The sequence below is a fragment of the Gallus gallus genome, chromosome 7 (assembly GCF_016699485.2).
Source record: "Gallus gallus isolate bGalGal1 chromosome 7, bGalGal1.mat.broiler.GRCg7b, whole genome shotgun sequence".
Taxonomy (NCBI): Eukaryota; Metazoa; Chordata; class Aves; order Galliformes; family Phasianidae; genus Gallus; species Gallus gallus.
Window position 1 is genome coordinate 27,228,795 of NC_052538.1, and position 20,478 is coordinate 27,249,272.

General features: G+C 40.1%; 1 protein-coding gene across 15 annotated transcripts in view; it reads left to right on the top strand.

Annotated features, from left to right (window-relative positions):
• KALRN (kalirin RhoGEF kinase) overlaps positions 1-20,478 on the top strand; it is a 446,039-nt gene that overhangs the window by 195,810 nt on the left and 229,751 nt on the right. For all 15 annotated transcript variants that reach the window (XM_015289974.4, XM_015289980.4, XM_040703547.2 and 12 more), the window contains 2 exons: positions 10,572-10,694; positions 18,296-18,487. In XM_015289974.4, coding sequence (XP_015145460.2) covers positions 10,572-10,694; positions 18,296-18,487 — 315 coding nt within the window. The remainder of the gene's footprint in view (positions 1-10,571; positions 10,695-18,295; positions 18,488-20,478) is intronic.

The window sequence follows — 20,478 nt, forward strand, 5'->3', positions numbered from 1 at the left end:
TTGAACATCAAGAAGGTTAGGTGCTAAGAGCTTAGCTGTCAGGAAATAATGCAATTACACTGTGCATGAGGTTAACAGACTACTGTGAAGTATCTTTTAGATGTTCATATGTTATTATTATTAAATGAATGTCTTTCTGGCCTGGATAAAATGCTTTAAATAGCCCATGCTTGGCAGAACTTGGGATCTTTGAAAGTATATCGTACGTTAGCCACCATGTCTATTTGTAGGGAACATATGGTGGTGGGTGTGCAGTCAAGAGGCTGCATCCTCAGGAGTTGGTGATGACTGAAGAGGTGAAATCAGGACCATGGTCTGTGGATAGTTTCCAGAAGCATCAGTGTCATTTTTAACCAGGTTGCTCTGGATTTTCTTCTTGTAAACATACACAGTGTGGAAACGAATTCAGAAATGTTTTCTTGTATTGCAAAGTCACTCCATATCACTTGGCATCCCAGTGCTGGGTGCCTTCTTTTTACACAGGCACTGAAAAGATGTTGCAAGCAAAACAGTCTCAACTTGAGAAATTTTACTTACTTTCTTGGTAATCAATACAAATGTTTGATCTCAGTAATTGTGTTGATAGGCCAAAGTAGAACACAGACAAACAAACAGTCTCAATTTCCCCTGTTTTTAGAATCAGTAATGTTGGAAGATCATCGAGTCCAACTCCCAACCCACCCTCACCATGCCCACTAACCACATCCATCAGTGCAACATCTCCACATTTCTTGAACACCTCCAGGGATGGTGACTCTACCACCTCCTTGGGCACCCTGTTTGTCATGGTTTATAATATGTCATCAAAATACTTGTGGTGATGTAGCAGGCAGCTGAGGAGGTCACTGATAATGTCTGCACAGGTTTCTTTCTGCCACTGTTACAGCTACACTTTGATCCTTGACATTTTCCTGCTGTGTTCCTGCCCCAGCACAGGTCACCGATTTTCCCTCAAGTGCGTCCCTGTCCCCCCTGCCATAGAGACCCCCTACACAGTGTGTCTCCAGCTGTCAGCAGCTGCCATTTTCTTCCCCAGATGCTGTACCCAGGTGTTTCTGTGGCTGACATTTTGATGTGACAATTGGGCTCTGCTATGTGGTGGTTTTCCCAGCTGGGGACATCTCACAGCCTCCTCCTCCCACCTTGCTGCACAGCCACACATGGGCCCAGGCAAGCATGGCTGTTAGAAACCCCGCCACCCTGTGCAGAAGTGCCAGCTCCATACCCAGCGTTTCATGACTTGTTGGAAGTTAAACATATGATTACCCCACAGCTGTATCTCTGGGCCTTAGACATGGGTAGTTCTGTAAGGGAAATGTCATGCTTCTGGTGCAAAGCACTGAACATCTGTCTGGCTGTTCTGGTTGTAGTGGCAGCTTTTTGGAGTCACAGGAATGTCACACATGATGCAGGGAATAGAACCAGAGCCTATAAAGTCACTGAACTCATACAGCTTTTTCACCTGAGTTGTGTTTATTAAGTATTTCCCAGATGCGGAACACTGATAGGAAGATTTCCTCATCTGGGGGACCCGTTCTGATCTCTTCATAATTTATACTGTTTTTTTTTTTCTGTTCATCTGAGTGCTTTTTTTTGTTATTACATTTCCTATCCAGCCAGTGCATTAATTTGCACCTAGGTAGCAAGCCATTTTCTGCAGATGATGTATTCCTGGGAAAGGCAGTTTCTATTCTAAGGAGCAGAAAGTTCTTTCCAAGAATGCCTGAGTGTTTGGTGCCTCTTAATGTGATGGAAAGGCACAATAGTTCTAAAAAGTGATGCAAACACATGGATGCACGATATACACCCAGATTAGTCATATTTAAGTATTCAGTATCTGTAATTTTCTCCCATTTTCAGCAATAAAATTATTGCTTCTCTAGTCAGCGTTATAGGAATCTCATGCCTTACTTTGTGCATGACTGTGGCTTGGTATCTGTCAGGAGAAAAACGTGCATCTCTTTTGCTGGTATTTGGTAGGAAAACTCAGCATGAGTGTGTTAGAAATGGTGCTCTGCCATTAGTACAATGCCATTTGTCACGCCACACATCTTGCTAATTTTCTAGTGGGATGACTGTTGTGCCTATTGTCTGGAATAATTTAACGTGCCGTAGCTTACGCTTACTGTACTCTATGAATCACATATACAGATATTTATAATGGAAAAACTGTGTTCATGCAGCGTTGAGGTTACACAAATACAGCTGTAGGCCTGAATCTTCAGCTGGTGCAAATTGGCCCCATTGGCAGGATACCAGTTTGCCCTGGCTGTCACCATTCTGAACACATGTGAAAGGAAAGATGTGGTGGAAATACTGGCTTGTCCTTCACTGCCTGTAAACAAGAGACAAACACAACTTTGCATTTAGGCCCTGATTTAGCAAAGCACTTAGAAGTATGCTGAGTGCTATTTTAAGCCTTCAGGCATTTTGATTTAATCAAGACCTCTTTTTTAATAGAAATTTCATTGATAGGAATTTTTTGCTTGTTGAAGTAGTTTTCATCAAGAGTTTCATCAGAAATTCTCCAAAAATCATTCTGAGCCAGCACAGTCCTGCTGAGGAATGGCCCATTCTTCTAGTGGCCCCTCTTCTCAGCAGCCTTGCAGCAACAATAGGCATTAATGGCCCTAATCAGCTTCACCTGGACCTTTCCAAACCCTGCCCATCAGCCAGGAGTCCTATTTCATCTCGGCTTTACCTGTCTTCCAGGTAAAGGGGATGGTTTGTTGGACTGCTGACCCTTTTACAGTAGAAGATTAATATCTCCTTTCATGTTGCATGATTCTTAGCCTTTTCCAGATGCACAAGAGCCCTAGGTATGGCCTGTTTTGACTGAACTGTAAGATCCTATTTTGGAGTCACTAAGGAATACTTTTGATTACTTGTCTTTTATGAAGGTAGCTGATGTGAATCTTTACAGGACTGTTCCCCTCTGTATTGTTATAGGTTGTGTATGTGCCACACACGCGTTGCATGGTACTCTTTTTTTGTTCAAATATTGGTTAAATTCAATTGCAAACGATACAAGGAATGTGACTTGATTTATCTTTAATTGAATTGTTGTGAATTCACTTAATGATATAGGCATAGACTCTATAGTTGGAAACTTTGTGAACTCAAGGCAGTGGTTCTGGCAGTTACTGCTCTCTGTGTGCGTTACTTCTTTGTTTATGTTGTGGAAGCATATGAAAATGAACTTGCTTAGCCTTAAATGGCCTTGGAATGGAACTTTCCATTTTCTGTTGTAGATTAGTCAACTTAACACTGGCTGAGTAATTTTGAAAATCCAGAATTCACATGAACTCACATATGAATGTTTCTCTAATAACCAGTGCAGGCTAATCTCCAGTAGTTTCTCACTTGGATATGAAATTTCTTAGTAGATTGTATTCACTAAAGTGGATTTATTGCTCACAGATATTGATTTGCTAAGCATTTGCCTTGAAAAACTTTACAATGTTTACAAACTGGAAGAAGATCAAAAAGCACTGTTGTAGTGCAGTGTGTTATTTGGTTTCCGTGTGGCATGTAATTAATCTGTCCTTTACTCGAATACAGGCACTTTTATTTTTAATTTTTTAAGATTAGCAACATGTTTTTTTTTTTTTTCTTTGTTAGCAGCATATGGAAGCATAGTGTGAGAATATTTTTATGCCTGTTGTTTTACATGTGAGACTGACTGGAGTTTATTAAATTCTGCTGTATTTTTTTCTGAGTGCTCTTGAATTTGCTCTTCTGATTTGGAACATAGCTTGAGTTGTTCTCGAGTTGTTGAGTTGTTCTTTGACAACACTTATGCAGGAGGTGACCAAGAATAAAGGTAGCCAAGCAGTGCTACCTTTGGTACTGATGTTGATGCTCTTTTCCAAAGCTGAGGCCAGAAGCACTGCACGCGTAAGATAGCACCAACTAGATAGCACCAACTGGACTATTTCCATTGGAAAAAAATAACATCCTATTAGTACCTTACCTTGCTTCAGAAGATGATCATCAACTAGAAGAAATGTAGTGAGATGATGTGTATCTTCTGAGGAAAGGCTAAAAGAGTGGGATTTGTTCACTCTATTTATAGTGAACAAAAACAGGGGAGAATACTGCCCTTCCTTGTTCACAATGGAAAAGGCTTAACGTGTGGAAGGAGAATTTTTTAATTTGAAGGACAATGTGGATGTAAAAAAAAAAAAAGGTGCATGAACTTCTCTTGAGTCAGAACACTCAAAGAGCTCAGTAATGGAGGCAGAATGTTTCTGATTCTCTTTCTTACAGAAGGAGCTGAGGTGTGGTGCTTCGCTCGTTTTACAAATGTTCCTCAGTGAGCTCTGGCAAAAGCTGGAGAGCAGAGGTTATTATTTGAAATATAATAAATCTCATTTTATAAGAGGTAGGGCAGGACAGCACACAATCTGCAGACATGCTGTTCTGTATCCATGTGTTTCTTCTCTGTTCCCAAACAGCTGTTCTCGCACTGTTCTCACTAGCCTGCCAGATGTTACAAATCCAGGGAAAGTATGTGGTCCCCTTCTTTCTCCATAGGACTTATTTGTGACTAGCTGGAGACCTGCTGTTTGGTCTAACACTTAAACTGGATTTTCTAGCAACTCATTAACCTGATGACAAAATGTAAGGTTAGGAACTCATTGTTGCTAGCACAACTGAAGCTAGAGATAGAATCTGGTATCCTAACTCTCAGGGGAAGTGGCCCCAAGACTATTTGTAATAGTTACTGGTGCATGTATAATCATTAATGATGGTTGGGGTAGGTGCTTTAGTAAAGCTTTAGAAGAAGACCCTTTGGACCATCCTTGGCTCTCTGTCTCTCTAATAATTGAGTTAAATGTAGGGTGGTGTTCTTTTTAGCACTTAATGTTTGTCAGCATATGCATTCTCTTTCCTTTACGTATTGTTAGAGACAGGGATTGCAAGAGATAATCACATTGGAAGTTTATCTTCTGTGTTAAGTGTGCTTTAGTCCTGCTCTCGGCTACTCAGTCACTTGAAAACTCCAACAGCTTAATAGGTCTCCAGGTTATCTACAGCAGTGCAGAGAAGTGCCAAGCAGGGAGATATTGAGTACTGTTGGTATGCGTGCCTTAAGTGATCCTGTGTTCCTGTTTAGCGTGAATTCATGACTGTAGAAATGATTAGCAGACTTAAGAGAAGAAATAGGTTACTGGCAGTCTATACCAGTCCAACTAGGAAGCAAGTCATAAAATTGTTTGAGTTGGAAGGGACCTTTACAGGCCATCTAGTCCAACTCCCCTGCAATGAACAGGGACACCTACAGCTGGATCAGGTGCTCAGATCCTGATCAAAGGAATAACTAAAGATTTATTAATTTCATGATGATCAATTGGCTAGGTTTGTAAGAACCCTTTTTAAATGAATGGGTTGAAATCCATTGATTATAATGCTGTTTAGCAACATTATAATGACATGGAAAACATCAGGTAGCTGAGACGCCGTGTCTGGTCTAAACTGATCTCTCAGGGCGCATTCTCTGGATTCTGCTGTTTACTGCATTAAAAACTCATTCCTTTGACAGGGAAACTAACTTATCAAAGGATGTTGAACATTTTTCCAGGAGCCCATTAGGCCCTTGATACTAGAGCAGTCTTTGCAGAGTTGAGTAAAATAGCAATTGTTGGATCTTTGCCACACTCACATTCTTAATGGTGTGCTTAAATTAAGCAAACTGACCAACTCACTCATTTCAGGAACACAGGAAGCATCAGTGTTTTTTGTGTGGAAAACAAGTTTAACTAGAAAGCTTTCAGGAAATATTGCTAGTAATATGGGCAGGCCAGACAATGTTGTCAGGCCTTTGTACTGAACCCACCAGCCACACATTACCAGCTCTCATAACTTCACTGCAAGTCACGCAGTATCTGGTATATTCACAGAGCCTCAGCTTCCACTTTTATTATAATGAGAAACTCATTTTATTTTGGTCCATTTATAGACTTTGTGGTTGAAGGGAAAAGTTGGAAAACACAATTGTTAGATCTCACAAGCAAACAACCTCATTATTTACTTATTTAAATCCCGTGTTTGTTAAGTAAATCCTGCGGTCTGTGGGACTGTGTGGTACTTATGATTCCTGTGCATCCTTGATTAGGAGAGTGAAAGAATGAAGTTTTCCTTGTTGCTATAGATGGACAATAAAGAAAACCCAATCCATTCTTCAGGGTACTTGAAAAATGTCTACAATTCAGTGAGCATTAAACAGAAATGCGTGGGAAGTCTCTGAATGAACAAGCCCTGGCAACAAGAGCAATAGACAAATCAAAGTAGTACCATGCCCAAGCTGTTCTGGTTTTGGGCACCAGGCTAGTATCTCCACACAGCACTGGCCTAAGCCATGCAGAGGTACCTGTTTGTCTTGAAATTATTTGGGTATCTCAGATACAGTGATGTATTGCATAAGGTAGACATGCCTGCAGTTTTGCAAAGCCACGGCTAGTGCTTTAAGTAGGAGTGATGGTGGAGGCTGCTTATTATTCAGTGTTTTTACTGAACAAAGAATCATTAACCTTACTTTAGACTATTATGAATCTGCCCTTTTTTTTCTGCACTCATTCCTGGGTATCTTGCCTGGTTTTCTTCCTGCTTCAAACCACATGAAGCGACTCTTACTCTCTGAGCTTTCATGTCAGAGAAGTTTGCAGCAGTTAAAGGGAGAGACTCTGGACAACACTGATGGTGGATAGTTTGCTGTAGACATAGGCTAGCTGATACCAAAATGTTTTTTTCTTTTTTCTTTTTCTTTGAAGAATATGATAGAAAGATTCAAAGTCTAAACTGAAATCTCTTCCAAAATCTGCTGCTGTCCATGAATAGAAGTTTTAAAGACGTACTGTTCTGAAAGGTGATATGACATCTTTGGTAATGCATTGGCACAGAGCCCAGGGAGGTGGTGGAGTCACCATCCCTGAAGGTGGACTGTGGAGATGTGACACTGAGAAAGATGTCAGTGGCCATGGTGGGGATAGGTTGATGGCTGGTCTTGATAGTCTTTGTGGTCTCTTCCAACCGTAATGATTCTATGATATTCATGCATTGCTCGAAATTCATTCCTGAAGGTTATCCTTTCAACTGCTAGTGTGTATTTCAGTTGACTAAACTAGACAAAATGATTAATTATCTTTTAAATTTTGTTGTTTTTTCCTTTATAATCTATTATTGCACTTTAAAGGGCAGAGACATGGTTTAAAATAACCTACATTCTCATCCAATAATATGCGTATAGATTAGATGGAGGAAATGCTCCTTATCCACAGAATAATAGATACTTAGTTTAAATTACTTGTTCTAAAAAGTTCCCAATTTGGCCTCGCTAAGCATAAAATATTAGATTTACTATTTATTTTCAGTGGATTGCTGCCAATTTCCTTCTCCCTGTAGGTCTTCAGATTGTTAAAAACATTAAGAAATATTCAGATTGAACATATATCTACTTAGAAAAAGCCTGTGTTTATTTCTAAGTGGAGATGTAAAATCTTGTTGGGACATAAATTTCTTAGCAGCACAGTTCTTCTTATTTTATGGCTTTTTTTTTAAGACCACAAATTGGCAAATTATTTTGTGTGTTTTTTCTTATTAAATTTTAATAAAGTGAGGAAAAGGAATCCAATCAGAAAGCTTTAGGTAGCTCTTCAGGTTACAGTAGGTTGTTTCGTTCCATTTAATTGGCAGTAGTATTTGAAACTTCTGATCTCATCCTTGCATAAAGTCTTATTTACGCTGTCAGGAAAAAAAAAGGGTGGTAGGCCTGATTTTGATCATCTCCATTGGTACAAATCAGAAAATGGCCAAGCCAAGGATGTTGGTTTGATCTTGCATCATTGTAACTTGAATCAAATTTGCCCTTCAAGAAAACTCATCAATGTGAAATTTGAAATAGAGTAGAGCCTGTAGTTTCAAGTGTATTTTCATAAATAAAAGTTTAAGAAGTCAGGCATAAGTGACAGATTCTTGGGACTGTGTCAGTGCAGTGTGTCCAGTGGTGCTGGAGTGCTTGCAATGTTTATTTTCTTCCTAATGAAGGGAATATTCAGTATTATTGCTGCAAATCTCCTGCACAGAGCATGACACTGCTGTGCTGAATTGAGTGCTCAGCACAAAATGCTGAGTTTATTGTAGGAGCCTAAGGTGACCCACACAGGCCTTTTCCCTGTTCTTGGGATCACCTTCTCTTGAGGGAAAAGATAATGGACTCTGAGAAGCTATTGCAGTGTGCAGTGCCAGAGCAGTGCTCTTCATCTGTCAGAATCTGTCAGATTCTGTTCTTCAGTGCTGAAGGAAAAAACACTGCGTTCTCCAGTCAGTAGCTGTTATAACAGAGATCTATACTGATCCTTTGATGGATGCTTAAAAAATGCATCTCTTACCTTTTCACTGGAAAACGCTGTCTTTAACATCTGCGATTGTATTGGCCAGACCTCCACTGGGTCTATATTAATGAATTTTAATGAATTAATAAGCAGTGGGGAGTTGTTTGTTTGTTTTTAATTGTGACAGAGTTCTTATCAATGGACAGGTCACCAGTTTGCTGGGATGGAGATGGAGGCAACATGAGTGAATGAAGGTCGAAGGGGTTCTGTAACAGAAAACATTTGTTACAAGATTATAGTGCCTGCACAGCTTTAGTAAGGCATAAAGAATGAAAGGTTCCTACTTGGAAAATGTTTAATCTCAACACAACACAGAAGAAGCCAAAGCACAAACATACCATCTCCAAGCTGACTTGTGACAACTTATAACTAATGAACATGCAAGAGATAGAAGTGTTACATTAAAGTGCTACAAAATAAGGAATGACTTTCATCAGCTTTATTCAACATATTTCTGTCTGAAGTACTGAACTATCCATTTTGCTTGGAAATACATTTGGAAGTGAAAGAAGTTGAAATGTGTACTCTTTATAGATATTAATAAAATACATTTCTTTCCTCTTCATCCCAAAAATAATAAGTGGAAGATAGAGTGCTTTTTGGCACTAGAACTGGAAAGATCTAGGAAATATAAAAGTAGGAAGTCAACTTGCTATTTGGATACAACGTTTGGAAAATTTTATGTATAGAGTAAAGAAAACGGGGTGAGAAAATCCCATCAATAATATTTATGACGTTTTTGGTCCATTTCTGGATTTCGGGTACTTTATGAACTGTTAAGATCCTTGGTAAATGAAGCAACCTCTGATTTAGGCCCCTCTGCTGCCATCTTTCTATATATTAAATTACTATTATGTGTAGGAAAAGACTCCTGCATCAGTTTACTGAGGAGCATGCTTTATGAATTATGTTTCCTGACCTATCATTTTGTTCATATGGTGATAACTTAAATGTGGCCATTGCTTGAGAAGCTTATCTTGATAAGGAACATTTCTGAAGGGATAGGCGAGGAAGGAGAGGTGGTGGGGTGGTCCTCGATGTTACGGAGTGTTGTGATGTTGTCGAGCTCAGTGCTGGGAGTAATAAAGTTGGGTCCCTGTTTAATATCTTTACTGACGATCTGGATGAGGGGTTGAGTGCAACCTCAGTCTGTTTTCAGATGACACCAAGCTGGGAGGAAATGTGGATATCCCTGAGTAGAGGAAACCTCTACAGAGGAATCTGGACAGGCTGGATCAGCAGACTGAGGCCAGCTGTATGAGGTTCAACAAGACCAAGTGCTGGGCCCTGCACGTTGGTCATAGCAATCCCATGTATTGCTACAGGATTGGGGCAGAGTGGCTGGAAGGCTGTGTGGTGGAAAAGGAGCTGTTAATTAACAGGCAGCTGAACGTGAGCCAGCAGTGTGCCCAGGTAGCCAAGAAGGTCAACAGCATCCTGACTTGTATCTGCAATAGTGCAGCCAGCAAGAGCAGAGAAGCGATCACCCCTCTGTTCTTGGCATTGGTGGGGCCACACCTCAAGTATTGTGTTTGGTTTGGGTTCACTCACAACAGAAAGATATTGAAGTGCTGGAACACGTCCAGAGAAGAGCAACAAAGCTGATGAGGGGTCTGGAGCACAAGTTTTATGAGGAGTGGTTGAGGGAACTTGGATTGTTCAGTCTGGAGAAGAGGAGACACAAAGGAGACCTTATTGCTCTACAGCTCTGTGAAAGGAGATTGTAGTGAGGTGGGGTTTGGCCACAAGTAACAGTGATAGGATGAGAGGTGAGTTGCACCTGAATTGCACATGAACTGCACCAAGTTAGATTCATGTTAAATACTAGGAAAAATTTCTTCTCAGGAAGAGTGGTAATGCATTAGAACAGGCTGCACAGGGAGGTGGTGGAGAAACCATCCCTGGAGGTGCTCAAGAAACGTGTAGATGTGGCACTGCAGGACATGGTTCGCGGGCACAGTAGAGATGAGCTGACAGTTTGTCTAGATGATCTTATAGGTCTTTTCCAACCTTCACGATTCTGTGAAGCAATACAGATGAGTTGGCGAGGTTTTTTGTCCGTGTTACATATAAATCTGTCTCCGAACCGTGAGATTTCATATTCTGCACAGTCTTTTTTTTTTTTTCTTTCATCCCTCTCTAATATTCCTTTTCTCTGTCCTGTGTGAATACTTCTAGATGTTTGACTGGATCAGCCACAACAAAGAATTGTTCCTGCAGAGTCACACGGAGATCGGCGTGAGCTACCAACATGCCCTTGACCTGCAGACGCAGCACAATCACTTTGCCATGAATTCGATGGTGAGTTTGGGAGCATACTGAGATCAGTGGCGGGTCTGTGTGTGTGATTGAGGTGGGTGTGTAAGGCTGCCTCCATTTCAAAGTGCAAGGAACCCATAAGAGGTGATGCAGAGAAAGTCAGGCTGGGTGGTGGCAGCAGCCCTCTTTCTGGGAAGCTTTGTTGCTCTGTCCACCCAGATACTGTTTAAATTTGTGGTTTACATCACTAGAGAGTCACACCTGACTATGCTACCAAAGGATAAAGTGTTCTCCGAACTGTGAAAAAGAGACCCTGACCATCCAATGTTGTCAAACTGCCCACTCCTTTCATAAGGTTGTGTTAACCCTTTTCCTCTGACTACATTTCTGCTCAGGTAATTAAATTCTCTGACCGAAATTCCACCCACTACTTCCACCTATCTATTCCTCAATAAACCCTGTGAGACATGCTTATAATATGTCTATTAATGTGTTTATTGTGATTATAATTGAAATGAGCACTGAAAAAACAGGCTCTAGGCACTCAATAGCTTTCCATCATGTTGCCATCCAGCAAAATGCAGAGTAGCATGGCTTCCATATGGCACTGCTGTTTGCAGAATCCTAACAAATAAGTTTGTCCTGGAGGTTAATACATTAAAAGTCATTTGGATTATGATAGATGTAAACTCAGTCGTAATCCTTCAGAAAGCATTGTCAGAAGAGTCAAGCTGAAAGACCTCCCTTTATCCTTTTCTGGTGCTGCCTGGCATTATTTTCTAAAAACAACTGGCAGTTGAGCTTGGAATGAGGTAATTAATGTTAATAGAAAATTAATGAATGACAGGGAGGATGCCACCTAATGGAAGAAAAACACATTTTCTCCATTCTGTCGGTGTCCAAGTGAATTTTTGGGAATGAAAAATGCCAGGAAGCGAGACATTTGCAAAGATCCTCGGGAACCTGCTGAGTGTAGGGACCTCTCAGTGGCCCTGGCTCCTAGCGCTACCTTCTCACCACTGCCAAACTTTTGTATCATAGAGCTGTCCAGAAAAGTTTTCTGCGGTGGGGGAATAGTGGGACAGGTGTCATACCTCCCATTTTACTCCATCTCTGATGTAAACCATGTAAATGTTTAATCATGTGGGGTTTCATGTGGTTAGCATGAGTGATACTGCAAAGAAGATTGTCGTCTTCGTCTCTTACGCACACAACATTCATGTGGAAGGGCATCAGTGCTGGGCACTTTCAAGTTCCCCCTCTAAAGTAAAGTGAGGGATGGCACTCCATTCTGCACTAATTAATTGGGCTGAAACATACGAGTGTGTGCAAGAACCCCTTGCTGAAAGACCTATATGTCAGTGACATGTCTGCCCAGGGGCCTTTCCAGAGGGGATTTCAATTCCCAGGTTGCACAGGCTGGCAGGTGAGTGGGGTTTTATAGCATGGTGACATTGTCCTGTAGCATTAAAGAGGGCTGCTGTCTTGCTGAAGGCTGGGCATTCTGCTTCTGGAATAGCAGACATGAGGGTAGCTATATCAGTCTGGGTAATGACCTTAACCTGCAGCTACTTGAACTAACCTGGAGCTGCTGTTCTCATGTTAGTGTAGTTCTGCTGTCAGCAGTGATGCTGGTTTTTAAATTAAGCTACTTGATTAAAAAAAAAAACAAAAAAACAGAGCAACTCTTGTTATCCCCAAGGATCAGCATTGTGAACATGAGTATGTTAGCATGCAGAAAACATCAGCTTGCTGCATAAGGGTGTCGGGCTGCATACTAGTAGTCCTGACTGAGGAAAGGCATGCAGGAAGAGCAAGAAGAGACTGAAATTAAAGCAACCCTTTCCTGGCCACAGCTCAGCTCCTGTGATAGACAGTAGCTGTGTCTCTTGGCACACATGGGAGCTTTGTGGGCATATAGGAAGACAAAATGTAGTAAGGATGAAGCTTTTGTGGTAGTTCAAGGCAAGAGACAGCCATGGTCAACAACAAACTAGGGCTGACACTTACTTGAGCAAAGCATATACAGAGGAAGTTGGATGGTGATTCCAGAGGATAGTGGTAGGATCTGATATGCCCCAAGCCTATACAGCAATATGAGCTGTACTTTGGATGGGGAAGAGAGGCTGGAAATATGCATCAAGTCTGACTGATGCATAACAATACTGGAGCAAAGGAGAAGCTTGCTGGGGACCAAGAAATCTTCAGGAAAGAATGACCACAGGTAGCTGTAATTTTTTGAGGCAAGATTTTTTTATTTTTATTTTTTACCATACATAGTTTCCTAAAAGGATATCGGTGTCAGTGATGTTACAAACCCATAGTCATGCAATCGCAACTACAAACCTTCGATGCAACTGTCTTTCTTGGTTCAGTTGTTTGTGCCACCGTTTGATCCCTGCTGGAGGTTGTCAGATAATGGCTAGTGTGTATGTGCCTATTTGATGATATTTATAGGGCATCAAGAGGCACTTTGGTCACTGTGTAAGGTGTGCAGTTCTTTGCCTTGCAGTGTCTGTTTCTGAAAGTTCTGCTCCTGATGTGTTTGTGTACACTGCTTTCATGCATCTGGAAGCTTCTTGCATTAAAATACCCACTGATAAATACTTGTTTATTTAAGGATTAGGATTAAATAACATAATGCAGAATACGCGAGATAGAAAACTATAGCTCTGGAGGATTTGATACTAAGCATATATTCATTTGCATTTATAATTTTCTTAGTCTCTTCCTTTCATAGACTGAAAAGAGAAAATGCCAGAAATCCTTTCCTGTTCCATTACTGTGAATGGTAACGTAGGTAGTTATATCCCTCAGACCTCTTTGCCATCCCAGATGTGGTAAATTGATCCACCTGAGTCTGAAAAATTAGGAGTCAGTGGGTTTTAATAAACACAAACATTCATACCTGATGAACCTTTGAGCTTTCTCATGCTAATTACAATACTCAGATATTTAGCTACTGTGCTCAAGACCCAAGATGTGAAGATTGGTTCAAGAATAATGGCATTTTAAACCTGGTTTAGTGGCACAGCATCTTTTTAAATATAAGTCTTTCAGTTTCTGAGTCTTTAGGGTGAACTAGATTACACAATTCAGTTTTTCTCTGGAGATTTGCTGTATGATTGTAGCTTTGGTAGGAATTTGCTTTATAATTCAACTGGATCTTTTCTAAGCGGGCATGTCAGTCTCAGCAACTGTTAGATTGCAAATAAGTTCACTATCATGAATCTGAATAACAAGATCTTAAAACAGTCTTTGAGTGTGAGATTTTGGATTGTGTGATGTTTTTGTTTTGGTTTTGGCTTTTTTCGTCAATATATTAAAATCAGTCTTGAGACAAGAGTGGAAGAGGAGCATGTAGATGAGGATGGCTGCATGTTTTGTAGGGGAAAAATGTACAGACTTCAGTATAAGTTGGATCAGACCTTGGATCTCTAAAGTACTTTGTTTTTCTTTCTGTTAGTGCCTAATGTTCTTCAGGCCTGTCATAACTAACAGGAGTTACAACACTTTTCTCAGTTCCTCTGGTGTTTATTTGGTTATGTCTTTTGTCACGTGCTCTTCCTTATAGACCCTTACAGGCATTCTGTAAGCTCCCTTATGGAAAAACAATTTTACTTTAACCAATAATAAGTCTTCCTTTTAAGTGAACAAGATGGCATGTGGAATGTGGAAAAGTCATATATTTGAGGTAATAAACTGTAGTGTGGTATTTTTCTTTCAAATAAAGACCACAGATATTCTTCCTGTAATTCAGAGCAGTGCTTGTTTTCACTTCAGTTTTGAGATAAATTATGTTAGTCTTTATCACAGCTGTATAATATTTATACTGAAGCAATACTTCTTCTCATGAAGACGAATATTTAGCTTCACTATTTTGTGAAGAACCTCATTAATCTAGTCAATTTGATTGAGTTATACTGAAGCACCAGAGCTGTTCTCTTACCACTCTGATCGTAGCTCTGTACTTGGATAGATGGCATACATATCACTTCTTCTAACTGAGGTTGCTCATATTTCCTTTGCCAGGACTGTTTTATGCCTGGATCTGTTAACCTCCTTAAAGAGTGAATTATCACTTTCCATGGAGCATACATAAATATAGCACTGCTCAGTGTTGGCAGTGCTGCCCATCTGGCTGTCAGGGAGTTAGTTGTCTAACACTAGATGGAGATGCATATCATCTTAAGATAGTCACTATATATTTCATACAAATTACAATTACTTTGTAAAGGCTAATAAGGTCTTTTGGAAAAAAAAAAATCCCATCATTGATATTAAAAGAACAATATCTTTCTGTTCGTTGGCTGAGCTAAAATGCCATCCAATGTTATTCTGCAACATGCTAAATGTAATTGGTCTTGTTATAGAAACTTAAAGGTCTTAAAGATATCTCATGGGATTATTTTATCACCGAAACATTCTGCTTTGGATTTATGCGTTAGGTTCACTTCACAGATGGTTTCTAAACTCGTGGTGAGAGCTTTCTTTTTCTTCCTCAGCAATCAAATTTTGCCTTCAATTAATCCGCAAAACCCCACGTTCCCTCTGCCATCGCAGTATCACAACCATTTCTCTAGGAAAGGAGATGAACACAGCCAAATTTCTTGCAAATTTAATGCTTCCCCCTGCTCATTTTTCTTTCCAGAGTGCAAGGTGTTCTCTATGTATGTGTAATAGAAGAAAGCATCACTCCAGCTAGAGTTGGAGGGCTTAATTAAGAGGGAAGACCTCTCAGCATGCCCTTTAGATGATCAGGTCTGAATTAGTGCTTTGTTTCCCTGTGGGAGATCATTCCACGACTGAATCACCAGTCCTGTCACTGCTTATTGTCAAAGGCTGTCGTCCTAACAAGTGTTAGGGACTTGAGTGATGATGATAACAAACACTGGAAGGAACGGCTATGTTTTAGACATTAATTATAAGAATCAAGGCCTTGTTTAGGCCACAGGAGTGTGCTAAAACTTGGTGGACAAAATGAGGTATTCTACACTTGAAAGGCATTGCACTTGAGAAATATTCATCCATATTATGGTATTGATGCACATGTAGAGGAATGTTTCTTTTGTTGTGTTTGTTTGTCAAGTGTTCTCTAGGAGCAAAAAGGCCCTTTTGTTGCCCTAAATTTCGCAGCTGAAAGAAGTGAAGGGAAAATTAACTTTTAAGATGGTGACTACTTTTGGAAAGTGAGAAAACTATTTTACATATATTTGCAATGATAAAGAAAAGATTAGCCAAAACTTGGTTGTCCCCCAGTTTCAATACAACCGAATGTCAACCGTAGTGCTTTTGCCCTTGCTTCTAGACATTAACATATTGTTTTCTCATAGTTTACCTACTGTACTTCTGTGTAGCCATAAATCAGTGGTCCCTTGCAGTACTCTTTGGGGACACTTCTATGAAGAAAAACAGAAGAGAGGAAAAAGAAAAAAAGCTTGGACTTAGGTTATATTTAAAGTGAAGCTCTCTGTGAACCTGCTAGTTGTGGATTTTTCCAACCAAAAGGAAAAATAAAGTCAGAGACATTGGTTGCTCTATTTAATTTGCTCTCTTTTAGGATCAAAAGATCTATGTAACTGTAATACAGAAACTTTCATTCAGTGAAATTCATTCAGTTTTTACAGATGAACAAACCAGAGGGAAAGGAAGTTTTAACTCTGTGAAATGTTGACAGTTAAATTTTGGCATTGTAGATTTTTTGTTCCATTTTACTCGGAACATTACACATTGGCAGATAAAGATGAAAGCAACAGGCTTACAGTTTTACTTTACTCCATGATGGGAAAATAAGGGTCTTGCAATTTTTGGGGGTTGTGGTCTGTTAAATGTTTTTTGTTGGTGTTGTTTTTTCCCCTATAACTAAATTCTTGAGTGCTTTGAAGCCATATTGAATTTTGTTTCAACCCACAACAGCAATTCAAATCTCCTTCACAGTCTTGACCCCATTTTTTTCCCAGTAACAGTGACAGTGTACTGAAATAAGAAACAAAATGTCTGATAGGATGTGCTATTCGAGACTTTTAGTCAAATCTTTCCCATACCTTGGGTTTCTTTGAGACCTTGGACTGGTACTGTGTGTCCCAGCCCCATTTCAGTGTCACCGAATCACTAAGATATGAGAAACAAAGTGGATGAAAGGGGTACCTATGTCACAGAGTAGGAGGTATCCACATTGCACTACCAGTTGGAACTGTACAGAAGAGCACATCACGTCTAAGTCTGCACTTGGATCCATTTATCACTCAGGAAGTAACAAAGGAAGCTTTGGATCCTCTGTTTCCTGAGCCAGTTCCACTTGGTGCACTGAGAACAGAGGTGTGAGCAGGTGACACCCACACAGCTCCTTGCATTCTGTTGGAAGAGTGACGGAGTCGGTAGGTTGGCTACAGCACAGGTTGGTACTCTGCCATCAAAAAGCCTCATCTAGGAAAATGAAACTTCCTCAGTGAAAATCTTCATCTCTGCATAAACACATAACAAACAGACATAAGGATATAGAAATTTTCCTAACTTGAAAAACAGACTCTAGGAACGTTGCTGTATTCCAACTAAGCTTACCTCTACCCTTCTACTGCTTAGTTAGTGCATCTATTTGCTGTAGCTACAGAGAACCAAGGAATTCACAGTTGTTTTTCTCCTATTGGATGATGCCCACAGCACTGCAATACCTGAGATAATTCTGCAGGGAAAAACAAAAACAAAAAAATGAGGAAGGCTACTACATGTAATCAAAACTTATTGATTTCAACTCTTCTTTCTCTTCAAATGCGACGATGCCCCATGTCTTTAGTTGGTACAACTCAACCAGGCTTAGGCAGCTGTACTGTTGCTACGCTGTTTTTCACCACAGTAACTAACCTGATAAATTGTGAAGCTCAGGATCAGTCATGAAGACTTTCTGAGAGAAAGGCTTAAATGTTTATTAAAGGTGCAGTTAGAGGTGTTTGGAAGTTTGACCACCAGCTGCAATCAAATCACAATAATTTTTTAAGTATATGTAGAACTCCTGGATAATTTTGATCAGTTTTCTTCTAACTGTACAGGGGTAAAATATAGTCTTTATTCCTTTAAAATTCATCTGACTACATCTAGCCAAATGAAAATTTTGAGAAAGATGGTCATTTCCATGGAAACTCATTTTTCTATAGAATATCCTTATGGGCTCTTTTAAATTCTCTAAGACTTTTCTGTTTGTTGAAGCTGCATGTCTATAAAGGATTGTCAGAGTTCTCAAAGGATAAAAAGTAAACATTTCCTTTATAAATATGTGGACTTAGCTTTGAGAAATGTGAAGTAATTCAATAGAAATATAAAGAAGAAATGAATAAACCCTAACAGATGAGTAAATAGCTAATGTATGGCAAATGGTTTTACTTAAATACATACAACAAACAAACAGAAAGGAGGAAAGATAACTAAGTGGTAGATAATGGCATAGATATGCAAAAAATTTCCTGTGGGATGCAGTTTTAGAGTGGAAGGTAGTAGGCCTACTATTTGTGCATGTTTAGAAGGATGGTTGATTACTCTCACTGTACTGCTGGGCTTTGCTCCAGCTGGTGGTGTTTGGAATTTGTAATGAAGGCAGAGAGTGGTCACGGTTCTTCCTGCTCTTTATTTGTGTGCTTTCTAATTTTCAGAACGCCTATGTCAACATCAATCGGATCATGTCTGTTGCATCCAGGCTGTCTGAGGCAGGCCATTACGCTTCCCAGCAAATTAAACAAATTTCTACACAGCTGGATCAAGAGTGGAAGAGTTTTGCTGCAGCTCTGGATGAACGCAGCACCATCTTAGCCATGTCTGCTGTCTTTCACCAGAAAGCTGAACAGGTGAGACGCTTTTGTGACTAGCAAAATGATCTACTGACAACTTGATAACGGTGATGCTGCAGTTACTACCTGATGGTTTTGGGCTTATTTGCAGTTAGATTCTTGCTCTTACTGGAGCAGTGTTTCAAACACAAAAAGCAACATATCCCTCCAGAGAAATCAGCATGCATTGCTTGAGTGGGTAAGAAAATATTTTTAGGCCTTAGAGATGAGAGAGAATCTAATGATAACTGAAGTACACTTATGCCATAACATGCTGCCTTATTTCTGTTGCCTAATTTTCTATCAGTGTTGTGAATAGAGGCAGGAATGTTATGCTCAGGAAAGCAAATATCAGCATTCATGTGTATGTGGATTGCGCTGTAATTAATACTTCCTATTTATTTCCATGGAAACTACAATAGATACAAAGAGCACAATAATGATGTTTGGTAGAGCAAATTCTCAGCAACAAAGCACTGTTACTGAATTTAGTCACTGCCGTTAGCTGTGCATTTTCGCCAGCAGTGACTGAGAGCCTGCATGCTATGCTTGTAAAAATTTGCACCAGCAGAGGTGATCCACTGATTCACAGCTTCTGTAATAATGTCACTGCTAGGAAAATGTTACTCCTGCAGTCCATATTTCATTGACTTGAACAGATGAAAGTCAGAAGGTGCCAAATCACGACCACATGGTGTATGTGGTACGACAGTCCAGCCAAGATTGGCAGTGTATTCCACAACCTCCTAAATGATATGGGTCCTGGCAATATTGTGTTGCAAGAGAAAGTTTGTCATTTTCTCTGGCCTGACCGTGGAATTTTGAGCCTTTAGCTTAGTCAGTGTCACAATGTAGTTGCCAGAACTGAAGATTAGCCCTGGGTTCCAGGAAATCTTGAAGGATCATTCCTCCCTTACCCCAAAAGACAGTGTACATCACTTTCCCTGCTGAGGACTGTGTTTTGAATTTCCTGTTCAATGAGGAGTTCACGTCATCACTCCATGGACTGCCATTTTGACTCTGGCTCTTAGTGGTGATACCACATCTCACCACTGGTAATGATGTAATCCAGGAAACTGTCACATTCAGCCTTGTATTGGTTCAATAAGTTCTAACAACCTTGCATACAGTGTTCTTTCTGCTTCTGTGTGAACTACCTGGTACAAACTGTGCAATATTTCAGTGTTGCCATTTCTAACGTATTCAGCTCCACATGCAGTTCTGTTGTCAATAAACCACCAATTCGTGCAGATGAGTTGACTGAGCCGTCCTTCCATGGAGTGGCAGTTGTGCATGGCTGTCCAGAGCATGGCTTGTATTTCTTACTCTCTGAACACTGTCAAAGTGGATATTTTGCCTCAGCATTAACTTGAAAAAGACTAGACTAATGTCACTTTCAGCTTTGGCTCTTTTTTTTTTTCCTGCACCATTGAATGGATGGCTCTTAAAAAAAACAGTCCTCCCTTGGCACTTCTATAAAAGGAACTCAGGTTTGTGCTGCCTGACAGAGTCAAGTCTCTCATTATTAAGCAGAGAGGAGAATTTGCTAATTCTGAACAGCAGCCGCTCCTCTCTTTTAATGAGAGACAATTCAGTGAGAGGTAAGTGCTGATCTGAAGACTGCAGGCTCAGACTGATGGGGAAAAAGGAGAAGTGGGAGTCGGTGTGCCCATGAGCCACGACTGAAGTGTTGGTCTTGCTTCAGTTACTCTGGTAGTATAAGCTGATGACTTGCTCTCTACTGACTTAATCATTTGACCTCTGTATAGTATAAAAAGTGAGGTGTTTGGGATTTGGTTTATAACTCAGCCTGTGATCTATTGAGCATTCATTCCCAATGTGATCCTTTATTATTTGGCATCACCAAGGGTTGTGGTGGTTTTTTTTTCCTGTGTTGTTATTGTTTTATAATTAAAATCAGGGTTTCCTCATTTTACAATAAATAAGGTTTAAATCTCTGAAGCAAAGATGTAGATAAACCCACAGCTTCCCCTGTTGCAGATCAGATC